General features: G+C 44.2%; 1 protein-coding gene across 14 annotated transcripts in view; it reads left to right on the top strand.

The window, feature by feature from the left end:
* Positions 1-20,855, top strand: part of EPS15L1 (epidermal growth factor receptor pathway substrate 15 like 1) — a 101,641-nt gene that overhangs the window by 16,753 nt on the left and 64,033 nt on the right. For 12 of the 14 annotated variants that reach the window (XR_003792535.1, XM_029215735.1, XM_029215727.1 and 9 more), the window contains exons 2-7: positions 6,266-6,307; positions 6,506-6,595; positions 7,061-7,108; positions 8,746-8,841; positions 9,549-9,611; positions 17,232-17,357. Coding sequence is in view for 13 of the 14 variants with exons in the window: in XM_029215735.1 (XP_029071568.1) it covers positions 6,266-6,307; positions 6,506-6,595; positions 7,061-7,108; positions 8,746-8,841; positions 9,549-9,611; positions 17,232-17,357 (465 nt within the window). In the remaining variant the exon portion in view is untranslated. Of the gene's footprint in view, positions 1-4,514; positions 5,766-6,265; positions 6,308-6,505; positions 6,596-7,060; positions 7,109-8,745; positions 8,842-9,548; positions 9,612-17,231; positions 17,358-20,855 lie in introns of those variants that run through there. The other 2 variants (XM_029215739.1, XM_029215730.1) reach the window with 2 other exon arrangements.

Below are 20,855 nucleotides of genomic sequence, written 5' to 3' on the forward strand. Positions count from 1 at the left end.
GGCTCACGGGCCCAGCCGCTCCGTGGCATGTGGGATCTTCCTGGACCGGGGCACAAACCCATGTCCCCTGCATCGGCAGGCAGACTCTCAACCACTGCGCCACCAGGGAAGCCCTGGGGCCACTCTTCATCGCGGTGCGCGGGCCTCTCACTATCGCGGCCTCTCTTGTTGCAGAGCACAGGCTCCAGACGCGCGGGCTCAGTAGTTGTGGCTCACAGGCCCAGTTGCTCCGCGGCATGTGGGATCCTCCCAGACCAGGGCTCGAACCCGTGTCCCCTGCATTAGCAGGCAGATTCTCAACCACTGCACCACCAGGGAAGCCCCTTTCTCCTGTTTTTTCCTAAAAGTTTTATAGTTTTACATTTACGTCCATGATCCACTTGGAATTAATTTTGTAAAAAGTGTGAGACTTAGGTCTCCAGGCTCATTCTCTTCCTCTGGATGGCTAGTTGCTCCAGCACCATTTGTGGAACAGGCCTCTTTGCTCCTGAGTGGCTTTTGCACCTTTGTCAGAAGTCAACTGGGAGCATCTGTGTGGGTTTCTTCCTGGGCTCACTGTTCTGTTCCATGGTTCTACGTGTCTTTCCCTCCGTCAGTGCTACACTGTCGTAATTACTGTAGTTTTATAGCAAGCCTTGGAATTGAGTAGACTGATTCCTCCCACTTTATTCTTTTTCAACATTGTTTTAACTCCTTTGCCTTTCTGTATAAATTTTAGAGTAATCTTATCTGTATCAACAAAGAATCACGTTAAGCCTGCTTATCACATGCTGTTGCATTGCCCTCCAGAAGGCCATTCCACTCAGTTTATTTTCCCACTGGCAGGGCCCAAGATGTGTTTCCAGCTTTGCCAACCCTGCATGGCACCTCTCTTTGACTTTGCCAACCTGATAGCAAACAACTGGTATTTCATTCTATTTTGCTGTACCTAAATTGAACATCTCCCCTAACTTTGCTGCATCTCTTCTTTCAGAATCACCTTTTTCTTATCCTTCGCTCATTTTTAAATTGGGGTGTCTTTTTCTTCAGGATTTATGAAAGCTCTTTCTCATGTCTCAGTTCTCTCGGCAGTGTTCACCTTAGCTCTGGCTTAGAAACTTCTCATCTGGCAGTTGGAGTGAGCTGTCAGTTTCAGGGAGGTTCAGGATGCCCCAGTGTTTGCTGATGCTCTTTGAGTGCTACTGAGTTATGTCCCGGTTTCCTTACCTGCAGAATGTGGTCTGGCCTGCCTGGAGGGCTGTGCGCACCGCCAAGGTAATGGTTGTGCAAATAGTGAGGGGAACTATCTCTAAGTGGAAGGTGAAATGCAAGAATTATCAAGTGAGCACTTCTCTAGCCTTGTTTTTGAGTCAGCATCTTGCTTTCCAAGGAGGAACTCAGACAGGGATGTCTTTTGGTGTAAAGTGCCTAACTTCCTGCAAAACTTGGCAACAGCTTTGAAAAACGCAGCCGTTATGGGGTCTCAGTTTTCCTGAGGAAATGGCAGGCTGTGCTGGTTTTCAAGTCAGTTCATATGCTTAAGTCAAGTCTTGCACTTTGACCATGTCTGTTGAATAAAATGTACCATGACATAATCACGTGTTTTGCCTTTTCTTAGGTGAGCATGCACGGGAGGCTGTGCAGTGGCCCTGTGTCTGGCTCTGTCATGCCTGGGCTGTTTTTGCAGGGTGCAGAGTAGGTTAGTGCCACATGGCCTGGGTCTCCTCTGGCTCCGTCACTCCTTGGCTGTGTGACCCTGAGCAAGGTAACCTCAGTCTCCTCACCCATAAATTGGGACGAACAGTAGTACCTGCCCATAGCATTGTTTGGGACAATTAAATGAGGTACAGGATAGAAAATAGTGAGGCTCAGTAAATGTGATCCACTATTTATCAGAACAAGGAATTATACTTTTCTAAAAGTTTTAAATTGAAAATTAATTTGCTTTACAAATGTCATTTTGAAACAAGCAAGGCCAGCCATCATTGCTTTGTTTTGCATAAGAGCTCCTGCCCATGGAGGATGAAAGCAGGAATCAGAGAGCTGGATGGACTCAATCCTGAGAGGGTTAGGTGTGGCCAGAACCCCAGTCCTTAGGGTTTCCCCTCCAAAGTAGTACTGCTATGTTCCTCACCTCAAGCTGGTTTTCTCCAGCATTAAAATTGTGCACACTTGCATCAACTGTGGAGTTTAAAGGCCTCCCAGCAGAAGGATGTGAACTTGTTCCCTGATGTGCTGCCCTCCCAGTCTCCCCATTTGTAGGTTGCCTCTGGGGTGGAGGTTAGAGCGAAGAGGCCACAGGAAGTTTTCTTAGTATTTTAGGAGATCAACTGAAAGATCACATTGAAAGTTATATTGAACTTCAATGAATAATTCAGAGTCAAAGATGGCGTCTTAGCACAGTGGGCTGGTGGAGAAGAACACCCTCCTGGGCCGGCTCCGTCCGTTCTTGAAGCCATCTCAGAGCTGTCTGCAGCCCTTACACTGAAGGCCTTGTCCCCTGGCCTGTCCTCTTTCTACCTTTGCCCCTGGGCTCGCTTTGGGGTTAGGCAGAGGTGGGCAGCTCTGGTGCCCACTCTCAGCTCTCAGGGGGCTCTGTCCCAGCAGAGCGGCTGCCTGCACCAACAAGCTGTTTGTGTCCAAGGTCTCTGCCCGTCACTTGGGGACTCGAGGCCTTAGCAGCATTCACCCTCAGCTCTGTTGCAACGGTGTATTGGGCAGCTTGCAGGTGTGACTCCGCTGTCGCCAGGAGGAAGTAGTGTGGTAAGAGGAAGTGCCATTAGATCTGTTGGTGTTCTCCCTTTACTCCCCCTTCTGCTTATGTAGTGCCTGAGGTATGTGTAATTAAATCAGAACCTTTCACTGCTGTCATTGTCCCAGGTTACCCAAATTGATTCCTGTACTTAGAGAGGAATGGGTGAGGCATATTCTGTGGTTTTCCGTTAGTTGTAGGTCATTTGGGATCAACACTTGGCCATAGACTGTCTATAGGATGAGCCCTTAGCATCGATGGTCCCAGCTTTGGGCCTGGGGCTTCAGAGTCTTTTCTGGACTATTTGGGGTCTTGTTCCTCCTAATTATGGATCTAGTTCAGAAGCGTTTGGGAAGTTTGAGACAGTTATTAACCATCTATGCTCCAAATATCGTAACTTTTTTTCATTGGAATCGTAGTAGCTTGGAAACCTCTCTCTTGCTTACCATGAGATCTTAAAAAAAATCCCACTGGAAATGCATTTCAGACCCGTGCCTCTCTGATTGCTGGCAGGAAGGGGACCTTTGTCAAGGTGGGGGTCCCTAGGGTCTCTGCATTCCATTTCCATGAGCCGGGGCACAGGATGTGCTATCTAGACCCAGCACGGTTACCTTTACTGATAGATGACAGACAGCCTGCCTGACTTTGCTTCCTCTGTCAGCCTTACTTCTCTGGGGAGATGTGTTTTGAAAGCATGCAGAGCTTTTTTAATTTTAATTAGTTAATTATTTTAAATTGAGGTTATAGTTGACATATAACATTATATTAGTTTCAGGTGCACGATGTAATGATTTGCTATTTGTACACGTTGTGAAATGATCACAGTACTTAACATGCATCACCATATAGTTATAAAATCTCTTTTCTTGTGATGAGAACTTTTAAGATCTACTCTTAGCAACTTTCAGTATACAGTACAGTATTATTGACTATATTAACCATGCTGTACATTATATCTCATGACTTACTTATTTTATAACTGGAAGTTTGCACCTTTTGACCACCTTTACCCATTTCACCTACCCCCTATTCCCATCTCTGGCAACCACCCATCTGTTCTCTGTATCTGTGAGTTTGGTTTCTTGTTTTTGTTTTTTAGATTCCACATATAGGTGAGATCATCCAGTATTTGTCTTTCCCTGTTTAACTTATTTCACTTAGCATAATGTCTTCAGGGTTCATTCACATTGTCACAAATGACAAGATTTCCTTCTTTTTAATGACTGAATAATATTCCTCTGTGTGCATGAGTGTGTGTGTGTGTACACACCACATTTTCTTTATCTGTTCATCCAGCGATCAGTAAATATTTAGGTTGCTTTCATGCTTGGCTATTGTAAATAATGCTGCAGTGAACATGGAGTTGTTTGTTTGTTTGTTTGTTTTTCTTAGTGTTTTCATTTCCTTTGGATAAATACCCAAAAGTGAAATTGCTGGATCATATGGTAGTTCTGTTTTTAACTTTTTGAGGAACCTCCATACTGTTTTCATAGCAGCTGTACCCATTTGCATTTCCACCAACAGTGTGCAAGGGTTCCCTTTTCTCCACGCCCTCTCCAACACTTTGTTATTTCTTATCTTTTTGATGCTAGCCATTCTGACAGGTGTGAGGTGAGATAGTGTAGTTTTGATTTGCATTTCCCTGATGATTAGTGATGTTGAGCATCTTTTCACATACCTGTTGGCCATCTGTATGTCTTCTTTGGAAAAATGTCTATTCAGATGCTCTGCCTATTTTTTAATTGGGTTGTTTGTTTTTTTGCTATTGAGTTGTATGAGTTCATGTGGGGTTTTAAACCCTGGAGATCAAACAGGGTGTGATGGTGGACATTGCCATCTAAGTCATAAGAAGCTAAAGGCGACAGCCTCCCCCAGGACGGTATACACAAGGGCCCAGGGCAGGAGGAACCCTCCCTCCAGGGAGCTGCTGTAGCTGTACATTTAGCTCTTTTTTTTTTTGGCTGCACCATGCGGCTTGCAGGATCTTAGTACGGCAGTGAAAGCGCAGAGTCCTAACAACTGGACCACCAGGGAATTCCCCACTTAGCTCTCATTTCTTCTTATTGGTGTTGTCGCCTTTTGTTTCTCAAGCCATTGGCCTTTACCCTCCTTTCTTGCTTTTTCACATTGTTCTGCCTAGCTTTTTAGCTTTTTCTGCCTTTTCAGGATTTCCCTCTTTCTTTTCCCGTTTTTCTTTTTTTTTGACTTTCCTCTGCTGCCTTTCAGATCTTTTTGCTCTTTTCCTTCTGTTTTCCTTCTCTCTTGCTGGTGTTCTTGTACTTTCGCTTCTTTCTGCATTTGCAGGTGTTGGCATCCTCCAGAGGAGCTGACCGTAATCTGGGCATTATTTTTAACCTGAAATGACTTTTTACAGCACAGTTGGGCAAGTGTTGGGCTGGTTCAAATCAGCGATTGTAACTGAAGGGAACCCGCCTCCCCCCAGTTTTATTCATTATGAAAAGTTGCACAACAGCATTCAAAGACTTTTAAAATAAACACTGTCATCCCGCCTCTCATCTGGTACTCATTTTTCCTGGCATTCTTCTCTTTACCTGTTTACACACCAGTTCTTCCATAAGATTAAGCATAATGGTGTCTTCTTCACTTTTCTTGCTCACTAAATCAATGGCAAGTTAGCCATGTCCTGCTTTTTTCCCTTCATGAGGTAAAAAACCAACACGTGTAAGCCTTTACAGCTAACATCTTAGTGGCTGCTGAATTCCTACCCCTGCTGGCATACTCCTGCAGATCCCCTCCTCCCCACTGGCGGGCAGCTTGCTGAGGTTGGGAAGAGAGACCGTGACACGGTGGGATGTGTGAGGGTTTGGCCGCCAACCAGGCTGAATCCAGGCGTGGCCTCAATTTGCGGCTTGATCCTAGACTGGGTGGTTACCTTCTCTGAACAGCGACATCTTGGGGAATCTGGAATGTCTGGAACATGGAGTGTCTTCGGTGCCAAGCTGAGGATTTTGAACTTCCTGCCTGTCATTGTGGGAGCAGTCACTGGCCAGCTCTCTCCTGGCAGCTGGGGCTGGTCAGTGGTTTTTGCGCAGCCCTTGGGTGGGCGGCTGGTGGAGGACGAGATGGGTGGGGATGAGACCTGGAGCAGGGAAACCAGTCTGAAGCTTCTGTGACTGGTGATTCATGATGATGTGCAGAAACTCCTGTTCTGGTTCCGGAGCCAGAGAACGATCTCAAAGGATAAGGGTGTCTTTTCCCTCTGAGCTCCTGGACACACCGAAATCCCATCGGTCAGTGAATAGAAAACGACTCTGGTCTGCTGCTCCTTCCTGAACGACTGTGTTGTTTGTGTTGGAATCGGGATTATTTAAGAGCATTAACATTTCCTTTTTCTAAATCAAGTAAGTGTGTTATCCCTGAAAATAAACTACAGTCCACGTATAGAGGACGTTTAAAGTGCATAAATTTTGATTTTCATTATTGTGTATTTTGGTGATAACAGAATTGAGGGACACTTTTTTTTGGAAGGGTTTTGTGTCCACCTTTGACCAATATCTGTGGTTTTGTTTACAGATTCCCACTGGAAATCCATTATATGAATCTTATTATAAGCAGGTAAGTTTTCACTAGTGTCTTTTTGGATTGAAATTAGAGTGAGTGACTCAGAAACCACAGCTGTGAATTGCAGCCCAGTAAGGCCTTTCATCCCTTTCTGTTTCCAAATTATCAGCTAGCAGCCAGTGTCATGGGTAATGCTTTTACCTGCTGCTCTGTTGCTGAAGCCTTGTCTCAAGTGTTGCTCCCCAATTCCAGGTAGACCCAGCATACACAGGGCGAGTTGGGGCGAGTGAAGCTGCACTTTTTCTAAAGAAGTCTGGGCTCTCAGACATTATCCTTGGGAAGGTATGTGATGAATGATAGCGATTTCTGTGGCCGCCCTCAGGGCTCTCCCGGCAGGTGAAGGCCGGCCTGTGCAGACCCCTCTTCATGCGGTCTGTACTTCCCTTGGAAGTGAGCTGGCCTTTGTGAGCCTCTCGGGTCTGTAATTGGTAGATCCAAGTGCTCTGATGGCTACTGCCACCCTTTGCTTGCATAGCAGACAAGAGGCCTGAGTGCTCTTGGGATCTTGATAGCTGTGGATTTATGTTGGCCTTGGAGCCAGGTGTACCTGGGTGTTCTCTGGGCTCTGCCACTGACCGCTGTGTGCCCCTGGGGGGAGGGAGGGGTGAAAGCTATTCACCTGTTCTGAATCTGTGGCTGCTGTGGCGTATACATAAGGCCCACATGTAGCGATGGTGGCTCCTGTTTTGTGATTAAACAGTCAATGATCAGCCGGTCGCACTCACGAGCATTTTTGTGTTTCCACAGATATGGGACTTGGCCGACCCAGAAGGTAAAGGGTTCTTGGACAAACAGGTATATACCCGTATACACAGAGCAAGTGCTGGGGCTGGGCCAGAGCCCCCAGGCCGGGTCACCTCTCCACTTCCTTCCTCGTTGTCTCCACTGACAAGTATTACTGGTCATAAGTGCGGACATCAGACTGTTAAAATGGGAAGGTTTCATTTTGAAATAAAGGTCTTTTGAACTCTTGGAGCCATCTTTCATGGTTAGCGTATCTGGTATATTTTGTGTGCTTACAAGCAGTTGAAATGTTTTCAAAACGTTTTATTTTGAAATAACTTCAGACTCTCATGGAAGTTGCAAAAAATAGTTCAGTGAGTTCTTGTGTATCATTTTCCAGCTCTCACCAAAGCACACTGCTCAGAAGCCTGACTCAGAGCTGACCAGTTTTATTGATACCTGCACTTTCTTGTGGTTTTTGTTTCTGTTGTATATAGTTCTATGTAATTTCATCACTTGCATAGATTCACGTAACCATCACAACAGTCAGGATCAGAACATTCTCAGACCCCAGAGTCTCCCTCATGCAGCCCATTGGTAGTCACACCCTGACCCCTGGCAACCACTGGTTCCTTCTCTGACATAATTTTGTCATTTTGAGAATGTTCTATAGATGGAATGTTATAGTACTTATGATTTTTAAATGGTCATATTTTAATTTCGTTCAGTCTTTCCCCCAACTATATTCCAAGGGATGTTGTTCCTGGTGTCTCACTGTCCGTGATCCAACCCGTCGGGAAAGCACCGTTAGCTTTTCCTCCCTCGCTTGAGATTCACAGTACGCATCTGTGTGTTAAGGGTTCTGAGGATCTTTGTGTAAGAGAGCCCTGTTAACTTTGCTTAATGCAGTTCTTCTAACCTTACTAATGTCCCCATTTCTCTACACTCTACACGGGCATTCTGTAGACATCAGCTTGAGAAAAGCTGCTCTAGTGCTCATCTCTTCGAAGAAGTTTTTAAAACCATAATTGTGTTTACAGTTTTAAAAAGAGTCCATGTGCTTAGGCCCGTTGATCAATTTAAAAAAAACTAGGTGATGCCACACGAGTCCACTAAGACTGTGGCGTGGCCAGTTCTGGGTTAGGAGGAGGGCGAGGAGGAGCCAAGGGCCCTGCTGGCCTGGTTCAGGTCCTTTGTCCTTATGTGGGAAGTGAAGTCCACGTCAGGCCATTGGGGAGTAGGGAGGGTGAGTGGGAGATGCTCTGTTCAGTGAGGCCAGGGGCATCCCAGGGAATCGCGAGTGTCAATTCCCAAACAACTGTGTCTATTTCAAACCATTTTTTAAAAGTCAACGCATATTTGAACCATCCTTTAGACTCTTAAACTGCAGTCTGCTACTTTTACAGTCTAGCATTTCCTAAATGTTGAGATTATTTTTGAAAATACATTTATTTGAAAATACATTTATTTGAAATTTTACGGTGTTCAGAAAGCAATGGGCTAAGTCCATTTTAGCATATTCATTTAAACAGTGCTCCCAGGGTGAGACCAGTTCTGCTCAACACTGTAAGTGACTTGCTCACATGTGGTCTTCCTTGTTGAAGTAAACTGAAATCCCTCTTTCCCCAAAGCCCACTGCTGCAGACAGCTCTGCCACTGCCGCTGCCAGCTGGGTGGGGTTTACGCCTCCCCCTTTTTTGGATTTGCAGGGTTTCTATGTTGCACTGAGACTAGTGGCCTGTGCACAGAGCGGCCACGAAGTTACCTTGAGCAATCTGAATTTGAACATGCCGCCGCCTAAGTTTGTAAGTGTCAAAATCCTTCAAGTTCACGTTCTTCTAATATCTATTTATCTATCTCTCCATGTTTTCTCTCTCCCTCTTTTTAATTTTCTTTTAATTGCAGGGAAATTTACATAATCTAAAATTAACTGTTTAAAAATGAACAATTGGGTGACATTTAGTGCATTCACAATATTGTGGTAACCATCACTTCTAACTGGTCAGAATATTTTCGTCACCCCAAAAGAAAACTCTACACCCATTAAATAATCATTCCCTATTTCCCCCTCCCCCAACCCTTGGCAGCCACTAATCTGCTTTCTGTCTCTATGCATTTGCCTGTTCTGGACATTTTATAGAGTCATACAGCTGGCTTTCACTCAGCATAACGTTTTCAAGGTTCATCCACATTGTAGCATGTGTCAGTACTTCATTCCTTTACGTTGCTGAATAAGATTGCATTGTGCGGTCTACCCCATTTTGTTTATCCATTCGTCTGTTGGTGGACATAATAATTCATGCACAAGGAATTGTTTGCACACCTGTTTTCAGTTCTTTTGGGTCTATACCTAGGAGTAGAATTGCTGAGTTATATGGTAATCCTGTGTTTAACTTTTTGAGGTTTTTCTCCTTTTTGAAAGCACTTTGAAATGTGTACCCTGATAGTGAACACATCCTCCAGTAGTAGAATTCTGTGCCAGCTACAGTGCAATGTACCTCTTTCTCCTCAGCACGACACCAGCAGCCCTTTGATGGTCACGCCGCCTTCTGCAGAGGCCCATTGGGCTGTGAGGGTAAGTGACCGGGGAAGGCGCCCCTCGGCTGTCTTTCACATGCAGTCGTTTAGCCATTTATGACGTTCAGAACATTTCATAGGACGATTGTATCATCCACTCTGTTTCAGAGTGAGTATGCCACAGAAGTTGGACAAAATACTTTTCCAAATTAGAGTCTTTGCAAAGGCTATCTATCCCCTTTTCCTATAATTGGGTGTTGCCTACTAAGGCAGTTAGCTAAGTTTCAGATGTTGGACTCTGAAATGTTTACAGTTGAAATCTCGTATTTCTAGGTCATGTTCTGTGGTTTTGCTGCTTGGGTTGGTTAATCAGGATAGAAGGAGAAATTGTGAGAACTCTAAAGCATGAAGACTTCCTGGATGTCTTCGTAGCTTTCTTCGTTATTTCCAGCCAGTTTATGCGTTATAATTCTTTCCTTTCTGTTTTGCTCCTATTGCTTTTTGAAAAGCTTCTCTCAACACTTAATGTGTTCTTTTTAAGACAGGATGTTGTGGCTGTAGAGCTGTGTTACTGCTTCTAGAAAGAAAAACGAGTGGTGTCTCCTAATAAGTGCGGAATTTACTCCAGAAGGCAACTTGTGTATGGCTTGGAGACAGTCTCCCAGTAATAAGACCTCCTCCCAACTCACTGTGAGCGGGTTGTCACATTTCCTCACTTTTATCTGGTTTAAATACTGACATTAATAGCAGTCCTGCTATGAAATAGACACCCCTCACCCACCCCCCAGCCCCAAGTGCTTTTTTGTCCCTTTTTATGGGGTTGGTGTGTTCCCTCCTTGAAAGGGTTTATATGGGAGAGGTCGGGTGCAGGGACAGGGCAGGAAGAGGCCTCAGGTGACTGAGGGGTCAGGAAGTTGCCTTTGTGAGCAATCAAGCATGTTGCTGCAGTGCCGAAGGATTTCTTTCTCTGTAGTCCAATTGCACAGCGCCTACTTTGAAAAGCAGCTGCTTTGTTGTGAAAATGGTGCCAAAGGGATCTTATTATTCCTTGAACCGTTTCGGCCCCTCTCTGGCAGGAACTGTGTTGAGGCCTCAAGAGAAGAGCTGGCGGCTGAGGAGCCTGTGAGGCCTTGAAGAGGGGAGTTGGGGCAGGAATGGCACCGTGGTGGGGCAGAGAGCTTTGCACTCCATTCAGAGAAACGATGACAAGTGTTAATGTTCTTTTCTGTGGTGGAAGTTCCTGGGCTTCCTGAAGCCTGAGCCAGCGAGTCTGACAGATCCAGGGAGAGTTCCATACTCCAGGCGGATGCAGGGAGTTGGGATTCTCAGTGCTTATGGTGATTCGAGTACGCAGTGTCTGCTTGTGCTCTGATTTGTTTTTTCTCTTTTTTTTTTTAACTGTGGTAAAATACACATAATATAGAGTTCACTATCTTTTTTAAAAAAATTATTTATTTTTATTTTTGGCTGTGTTGGGTCTTCGTTGCTGCACATGGGCTTTCTCTAGGTGAGGCAAGCAGGGGCTGCTCTTCGTTACGGTGTGCGGGCTTCTCATTGTCGTGGCTTCACTTGTTGCAGAGCATGGGCTCTAGAGTGCAACCTCAGTAGTTGTGGCGCACGGGCTTAGTTGCTCCGCGGCATGTGGGATCTTCCCGGCCAGGGATCGAACCTGTGTCTCCCGCATTGGCAGGCGGATACTTAACCACTGTGCCACCAGGGAAGCCCTGTATGTCTTCCTTGGAAACATGTCTGTTCAGATCCTCTGTCCATTTTTTAATCAGGTTGTTTTTTGATATTGAGTTGAATGAGTTCTTTGTATATTTTTAGATATTAACCCCTTATCAGAGAAATCATTTGTAAATCTTTTCTCCCACTCAGTAGGCTGCCTTTTCATTTTGTTGGTGGTTTTCTTTGCCGTGCAAAAGCTTTTACGTTTAATTAGGTCCCATTTCTTTATTTTTGCTTTTGTTTCCTTTGCTTTAGGAGACAGATCCAAAAAAAATATTGGTATGATTTATGTCAAAGAGTGTTCTGCCTATGTTTTCTTCTAGGATTTTTCTGGTTTCTGGTCTTACGTTTAGGTCTTTAATCCATTTTGAGCTTATTTCTGTATGTGGTGTAAGAAAATGTTCTAATTTCATTCTTTCACATGCAGCTGTCCAGTTTTCCCAGTACCACTTATTGAAGACATTGTCGTTTCTCCATTGTCTGTTTTTGTCTCCTTTGTCTTAGATTAACTGACCATAAGTGCATAGGTTTATTTCTGGGCTCTCTGTTCTGTTCCATTGATCTTTGTGTCTGTTTTTTGTGCCAGTACTATACTGTTTTGATTACTGTAGTTCTGTAACATCAGTTAGGGAGCTTGATACCTCCAGCACTGTTCTTTCTCAAGATTGTTTTGTCTATTTGGAGTCCTTTGCATTTAATACAAATTTTAAAATTATTTGTTCTCATCCTTTGAAAAATGTCATTGGTATTTTGATAGGGATTGCATTGAATCTGTAGATTGCCCTCGGTAGTATGGTCATTTTAACAATATTCATTCTTCCAATCCATGAGCACGATATATCTTTCCATCAGTTTGTGTTGTCTTCAGTTTCTTTCATCAGTGTCTTGCAGTTTTCTGAGTATAGATCTTTTACCTCCTTAGTTAGATTTATTCTTAGATATTTTATAGTTTTTTTTTTTTTTTTTTTTTTTTTGTGGTACGCGGGCCTCTCACAGCTGTGGCCCCCGCTGCGGAGCACAGGCTCCGGACGCGCAGGCTCAGCAGCCATGGCTCACGGGCCCAGCCGCTCCGCAGCATGTGGGATCCTCCCGGACCAGGGCACGAACCCGCGTCCCCTGCATCGGCAGGCGGACTCCCAACCATTGCGCCACCAGGGAAGCCCAATATTTTATAGTTTTTGATGCAACTGTAAATGGGATTGTTTCTTTAATTTCTCTTTCTGATAGTTCGTTGTTAGTGTACAGAAATGCAACAGAATTCTGTATATGTTGCATCCTGCAACAAATTCATTGATGAGCTCTAGTATTTTTTTGGTGGTGTCTTGAGGATTTTCTATGTATAGTATCATGTCATCTGCAAACAGGGACAGTTTTACTTCTTCCTTTCCAATTTGGATTCCTTTTATTTCTTGTCTGATTGCTGCATCTAGGACTTCCAATACTATATTGAAGAAAAGTAGCAAGAGTGGGGGCATTCTTGTCTTGTTCCTGATCTTAGAGGAAATGCTTTCAGCCTTTCACCATTGAGTATAATGTTTGCTGTGGGCTTATCATATATGGCCATTATTATGTTGAATTATGTTCCTTCTCTGCCCAATTTCTGGAGAGTTTTTATCTCAAATGGATGTTGAATTTTGTCAAAAGCTTTTACTGTATCTATTGAGATGATCATATGATTTTTATTCTTCAATTTGTTAATGTTGTGCTATTGATATTGAACCATCCTTGCATCCCTGGAATAAATTCCACTTGATCATGGTGTATGTATTGTTGAATTTGGCTTGCTAATATTTTATTGAGGATTTTTGCATCTGTATTCATCAGTGATATTGGCCTGTAATTTTCTTTGTCTGGTTTTGGTATCAGGGTGATGCTGACCTTGTAGAATGAGTTTGGAAGCTTTCCTGCCTCTTAAATTTTTTGCAGTAGTTTGAGAAGGATAGGTGTTAACTCTTCTTTAAATGTTTTGTAGAATTTGTCTGGTTCCTGGACTTTGTTGGGAGTTTTTAAAATTACTAATTCAGTTTCATTACTGGTAATCAGTCTGTTCACATTTTCTATTTCTTCCTAATTCAGTCTTGGGAGAGTATACATTTCTAGCAATTTATCCATGTCTTCTAAGTTTTCCAATTTGTTGGCATATAATTGTTCATAGTAATCCCCTATTATCCTTTGTATTTCTTTGGTGTCAATTATAATTTCTCCTGTTTTATTTCTGATTTTATCTATTTAGACCCTTTTTTTTTTTTTTCCTTGATGAGTCTGGCTAAAGGCTTATCAATTTTGTTTATCTTTTCAAAGAACCAGCTCTTTCATTGATCTTTTATATTGTCTTTTTGGTCTCTTTTTCATTTATTACTGCTTTGATCTTTATTATTTCCTTCCTTCTACTAACTTTGGGTTTTGTTTGTTTCTCTTTTTCTAGTATCTTTTGGTGTAAGGTTAGATTGTTTGAGATTTTTCTTGTTTCCTTAGGTGGGCTTGTAGCACTATAAACTCCCTCTTAGAACTGCTTTTGCTGTATACCATAGATTTTTTAAAAAGTATTTAAATTTTACTGGAATATAGCTGATTTACAATAGTATACCACAGAATTTGGATCACTTTGTTTCCATTTTCATTTGTCTCCAGGTATTTTTTGATTTTCTCTTTGATGTCTTCAGTGACCCATTGGTTGTTTAGTAACATATTGTTTAGAATGCATGTGTGTGTGTTTTTTGCGGTTTTTTTCCTGTAGTTGATTTCTAGTCTCATACTGTTGTGGTCAGAAAGACTGATATGATTCCAGTCTTAAATTTATTGAGACTTGCTTTGTGCTGTAGTGTGTGATCTGTCCTGGAGAATGTCCGATGTTCACTTGAATGTGTATTTTGCTGTTTTGGGATGGAATGTTCTATATATATCTAATAATTTCATCTGATCTAATGTATCACTTAAGGCCATTCTTTCCTTATTGATTTTCTGTTTAGATGATCTATTGATGTAAGTGGGGTGTTAAAATTCCCAATTATTATTGTATTACTGTCAATTTTTCCCTTTATGTTAATATTTGCTTTAGGTATTTTGGTGCTTCTATGTTGGGTGCATATATGTTTACAATTGTTATATCTTCTTGTTGGATTGACCCCTTTGTCATTATGTAATGCCCTTCTTTGTCTTTTGTTACAGTCTTTGTTTTACAGTTATTTTATCTGATGTAAATATTGCTACCCCAGCTTTCTTTTCATTTCCATTTGTGTGGAATATCTTTTTCCAACCCCTCACTTTCAGTCTGTATGTGTCTTTAGATCTGAAGTCTCTTAAAGGCAGCATATAGATGGGTCTTGTTTTTTATCCATCCAGCCACTCCATGTTTTTTGATTGGAGCATTTAGTCCATTTACATTTAAAGTAGTCATTGATAGGTATGTACTTATTGCCATTTTGTTCATTGTTTTCAGTTCGTTTTGGTAGTTTTATTGTTGCTGTTCCTTTTTTTCTTTTTTTTAAATGCATGCTTTTCTAATTCTTGGTGGTGTTATTCCCATTTTTTTAAAATTAAATTTATTTATTCATTTTTGGCTGCGTTGGGTCTTCCTTGCTGTATGTGGGCTTTCTCTAGTTGCGGCGAGCGGGGGCTACTCTTCGTTGTGGTGCACGGGCTTCTCATTGTGGTGGCTTCTCGTTGTGGTGGCTTCTCTTGTTGTGGAGCACGGGCTTTAGGCACGTGGGCTTCAGTAGTTGTGGCACACGGGCTCAGTAGTTGTGGCTCATGGGCTCTAGAGCGCAGGCTCAGTAGTTGTGGCGCACGGGCTTAGTTGCTCCGTGGGGTGGGATCTTTCCCGGACCAGGGCTCAAACCCATGTCCCCTGCATTGGCAGTCGGATTCTTAACCACTGCGCCACCAGGGAAGTCTGAGTTCCTTTTTTCTGCTCTTTTCCCTTGTGATTTGGTGACTTTCTTTAGTGTTATGTTTGGATGCTTTTCTCTTTTGTGTCTATGTAGATCCATTATAGGTTTTTGGTTTGTGGTTACCGTGAGGTTCACGTATAACAACGTATGCATAGGTGAGTATTTTAAGTTGATGCTCTCTTAGATTTAGAACGCATTCTAACAATCGTACATTTTTACTTCCCCTCACCACGTTTTGTTTTTGACATCGTATTTTGCATCTTCTTATTTTGTGTTTTTCTTAACTACTTACTATAGAAATAGATGATTTTACTGCTGGTCTTTTAACCTTCCTACTAGCTTTATAAGTGGTTGATCCCTACCTTTACTGTATGTTTGCCTTTACCAATGAGATTTTTTTCCTTTCATAATTTTCTTGTTTCTAGTTGTGGCCTTTTCTTTTCCACTTAGAGAAATCTCTAGCATTTCTCATAAGGCTTGTTTAGTGGTGCTGAACTCTTACTTTTGCTTGTCTGTAAAACTCTTTATTTATCCTTCAAATCTGAATGATAATCTTGCTGGGTAGAGAGTATTCTCAGTTGTAAGTGTTTTCCTTCAGCACTTTGAATATATTGTGCCTGTTCCTTCTGGCCTGTAAAATTTCTGCTGAAAAGTCAGCAGAGTTTTATGGGACTTTGCTTGTATGTAACTACTTGCTTTTATGTTGTTGCTTTTACGATTCTCTCTTTATCTTTAATTTTTGCCATTTTAATTATGATGCCTTGGTGTGGACCTCTTTGGATTCATCTTATTTGGAACTTTCTGTGCTTCCTGGACCTGGATATCTGTTTTCTTCCCCAGGTTATGGAAATTTTCAGCTATTTCTTGAAATAAGCTCACTGTCCCTTTCTCTCTCTCTTCTTCTTCTGGGACCCTTATGATGTGAATGTTAGTATGTTTGAAGTTGTCCTAGAGGTCCATCTTAACCATTTTTAAGTGTATAGTTCAGTAGTGTTAGACACATTCACGTTGTTGTGTAACCATCACCACTGTCCATCTCTAGAACGTTTTCATCTTGCAGAATAAAACTCTGTCCCCATTAAACACTAACTTTCCATTCCCCCTCCCCCAACCCTTGGCACCCACCATGCTACTTTCTGTCTATTAATCTGAGTACTTTAGGGACCTCATGTAAGTGGAGTCATAGAACATTTATCTTTTTGTAACTGACTTATTTCATTCTGTGTAATGTTTTTATGGTTCATCCATATTGTAGTGTGCATCAGTGTTTTATTCCTTTTAATGGCTGAATAATGTTCCATTGTATGGATGGACCATTTTGTTTATCCATTGTTCCATTGATGGACACTTGTCGAGAGTATTTTCCTAGGGCTCCCAGTGGCTCCAGCTTGTGGTCAGAGTGGTGAGAGGTTTGCCATATCCTCACTTCCCCTTGCCACAGGCTTTATTTCCATAGGAGGGCAGACTGGAGGCCCCTGCCCAGACCCTCCTCACTGACAGCTCCCTTTACATGCTGCCCGCATTTTGTATTTCAGAATGGTAGAGGCTGCTATTCTGCATTGCAAACCCTGCCCAGCCCTTCACTCTGTTCCTGAGGAGCTTTATTATTTATTTATTTTTTATTGTCAGACACAGAGGACTTCTTATGCTTAAAGTTGATTTTGATAATTAGTTACTTACATCTTTGGTTTATTTTTATATTTGGTTCTTTAGTTGTTTAAGTTCTATGGATTGATATCCAGATTTAGTTCTTCGTTCTTTCATCTTTCTCATCCTAGTGAGCTAGGAGGTAGGTAGGAATGACCTTGGTCTCCCAGGCATCCCCTGTGGCAGAGAGTGAAGCCCAGCTCCTCTCTCCCCTGTTGATCTTGGCCACCAGATCCATAGTCACCAGAGGGCTGTATCCTTCTGGCTAGAGTTCACTCTGGAAGTGCAGTAGGACAGTCCTGTACTCTTAGGTGAGCCCAGCGCTGTGTCCTTGCCCATTTTCAATCAGCTTCAGGCCAGGGCTCATTTTGGACTCTCACACTTTTTCACTCAGGCTGTTTCTTTCCAACTAGGTAGAAGAAAAGGCAAAATTTGATGGAATTTTTGAAAGCCTCTTACCCATCAGTGGTTTGCTTTCTGGAGACAAAGTCAAGCCAGTCCTCATGAACTCAAAGCTGCCTCTTGATGTCCTGGGTAGGGTAAGTGGTCCTCTCACACCGGGCACTGCTGCTGAATCCAGTCAGCCCCATGCTCACCCCCCACGGACACTTCGAGGCCTTGCTGCACAGCCATGCAGTGTTGGGTTTCATGAGAGCCAACATGGGTGGAGCAATTGCTGCAGTTGGGCTGGCTTGGGGCCTCACAGGGTGCAGCTCACAGAGGCTCCCCAGCACACATGGGGAGCAGCCTGAGAAGTGCACTCACTACCCAGGGCTCGGGGCGGGCAGAGCTGGGGACTCAAACCCAGACTGTGATTTCCCCATCTGCATTGTGCTTCTAGGGGAAGAGTATGGGCATATATGTCTGTATTTCTTTTCTATTTTTAATTTTTGTTTTTTCCTGCCTATGAACCTAAGGTAAAGGTACTTTCAATTCTGCTGCAAGTTTAGATAAAATTTTATGCATTCCCCCCATTTTTATTAACAAAAAACAAAAGCCTCAGTTTTCTTCCTATTAAATACAAGTTTTTTAGATACAGGTTTCTAAACCAGACTGTTTTCCTTTTAATGGGTTTGCGTTACGGCCCCTCATGTTTGCTCTGTGCACAAAGCCCAGTTCTGCATGGCTACCTCTGTGCTGAGTTTCCCGCTCTGGGTCGAGAGGGGATGGATGTTGTCATCTCTCTGGATGGAATTGCTGTTGTGGCAGGTGCAGACCTAGAGCAGGAGGGTGGAGCATGGTCCCTGCTGCCCCAGGCCACGCCTGTGGGTCTGGCTCATGACATTTGGTAGAACCATGGGGAAGGGTGCAAATTCCTACCCACTTGGATTCACCTAATAATTTTCCTGTTTGAATATCACTTTTGCAGATACTGGCCCATTTGATAGGATCCAGATAGGACTTTGTTTTGAAATGAGGCCACTAAGAAAGGGGATCTCACAGATCCCTTTGTCTTCTTTTTGGCTGTGGTGTGGTGTAGACGGAGGCCTATGATGGGGACCCACGCTGATCACCAGTGGTCTTTATGAGGCAGGATGGGGTGATCTGCTCCTGCACAGTGTGACAGTTCTTCAAAATACCTGAAAGTTGGGTGTAATAATGTTGTAGAGCCAAATCCTGAACAAGACAAAGAGATCAACAGAGGTGGAGTGTGGTTTATTAGAAAGGGAGCTACGGCTAGGAAGGGTGAGTTCTGCAGATCTTCTACCTTGGCTCCAGGTCTTGTCCACAGGGGTCACTTCTCATCTACTCCTCTCTCGGTCTCTCCCTCCCTCCAAGCATCAACCCACACGTGCATCCGTTCATGCATGCATGCATCCGTATGCATGCATCCATGTCCATGCACCCATCCATACATGCATGCATCCACATTCACGCACCCATCCATGCATGTGTGCATTCACACCCATGCATGCATCTGTGTCCATGCATCCATCCATCTGTGGTATGCATCAATGCACTCAGGCATCCATCCTTGCATCTGTGCACACACTTATTCACCTGTGCATCCCTGCACCCACGCATTATGCATCCATTTAGTCATTCGGAAGCATTTTTCGGAGTCTTCTCTGGGCCATCTTTGTACTGAGCACTGGGAAAATGGGGATGAAATTAAATACAGTCCAGGAGATCAAATAAGTAAGTAATAGTTAAGATCTTGGTATTTGTTGAGGGCTTAGTATGTGCTAGATCCTATTCTAGCGCTTTGCAGGAATGAAGTCACCAAGTACTTGCAACTACTTTGTTATGAATGGTGTCACTTCCATTTTCCATGTGAGGAAATGGGGGTCCTTCAGAGTGGCTGGTTAGTCGCTCAGGGTTGCATGGAGAAGGGAATGAGGTCCTGGTGGTCCCCAGAGCCTGCGCTCTTCCCTGGTGCTCCCCGCCCCCCCCACAACCATTGCCTCCCTGATAATCACGGTTCTGCTTGCTGGGGACAGTGGTAGAGGGGGAGGTTCCTGACCCGCCAGAGCAGAGGGGTACAGGGCAGGCAGGGAAGGCTGCCTAGAGTAGGTGCCCCTGGGTTATAGCCTTTAGAGGGAAGGAACAGGTGGCAGATGACGGGTTGAGAAGGCCGGGCACAAGACAGCATGAGCAGAGGCACGCTGAGTACGGCTGATATTCTCACCAGGCGGTTCTACCCCCAGGGCATGTTGAGCAGTACCTGGAGACATTTTTGGTTGTCCCACCTGGGTTGGGTGTTACTGATATCAGGTAGGTTGAGGTCATGGTTGCTTCTCAGTATCCTATAATGCACAGGATGTCCCACCACAGAGATGATCTGGCCCCGAATATCAGTGGTGCTGTGGCAGGGGAGGACTGTGGAGTCAGGAAGGCCTGTATGTGCCATATTTTTGGGAACATTACTCTTCTGAGATTCTGCTTCTTAAATTGAGACCAAAGACATAAAACACTCAGCCGAGTGCCAGACACCTTTAAAAGGGCATCCGTATGCTTGAGGGGACTGCGAACAATTTGAAGTCCCTAGAGATCAAGGTGGAGATCAAGACTAGGCTGGGGTTGAGGGACCAGCTAAGGGCACAGTGGTCTCCATGTGCACAGGGACTTGATGCCGTCAGCAGGGTGAGGTGGGGTGAGAGTGCATTCTAGAGCAGGTCCTGTGGTTACCCTGGGTACAGGACTAGAGGCAGGGAGGCCAGCTGGAAGCTCTGGCCTCTGTGGAGTGTTGGAGAGGCCCAAGCCAAGGACACAGCAGCAGGGGGTGAAGAGGAGGGTCCACATGTGAGAAACATCCCTGGGCTGAAGATCCTAGTGATTGATTGGGGGCGCAGGTACCAGCATATGTAGCATCACAGATGGACCCTGGGCTTCTGCCTGGCTCTGGGCACTGGTGCCGTGTGCAGCACTGTCCAAGTCAGACAGGCTTCTGGTCCTGGAGGGCTGACTTGGGTCAGGAAGCTAGTGCCTTGGTTGTACTTTAGAAAACCCAGCACACAGCCTTTGATCCATGCCTGCCTTGTCTTTCAGGATGCTAGGTCGGCCTGGCATATTTTGTGGGATCTTTCTCACCATCCACTGATAGGGGAGAGGAGACAAGATCCCACAGACCTACTCAAATGCATTCCCGTGGCCCTGCCGTGAATGGGGGCAGGGGCTAGATGTGTGTGTGTCTGTGTGTGTGTGTGTGTCAGCCAGTGGGGGCGGGAAGGCGGGCTTGTGTTCAGAGCAACACCTGCACCAAAACCAAAGAATCTAAAAATCAGGGTGGACGTGATTACAATCATGATCATTTGTTAGAGAAAATGAATGTTAATATGGTGGAAAGGATCTTGGAATTGACAGTACTTCATTGGATGATGGTTTTTCAGAGAACCTACAGACTGGTTCTTAAATGCATTTTGATTGCCTTGTCTTAACCCTGGTGTGCAGTCAAAATCTGAGTTCTGGTGGGCATGCGTGCTGCCACACAGGCCCTTCCTCCCAGCAGTAACCCTTGGTACCGCCCCCCCCCCCCCCCCCCCCCCCCCCAACCCCCCCCGGCCCCCCCCCCCCGCCCCCCCCCCCGCCCCCCCCCC

The sequence above is a fragment of the Monodon monoceros genome, unplaced genomic scaffold (assembly GCF_005190385.1).
Source record: "Monodon monoceros isolate NGI ecotype Baffin Bay Population unplaced genomic scaffold, NGI_Narwhal_1 Super_Scaffold_12, whole genome shotgun sequence".
Classification (NCBI taxonomy): domain Eukaryota; kingdom Metazoa; phylum Chordata; class Mammalia; order Artiodactyla; family Monodontidae; genus Monodon; species Monodon monoceros.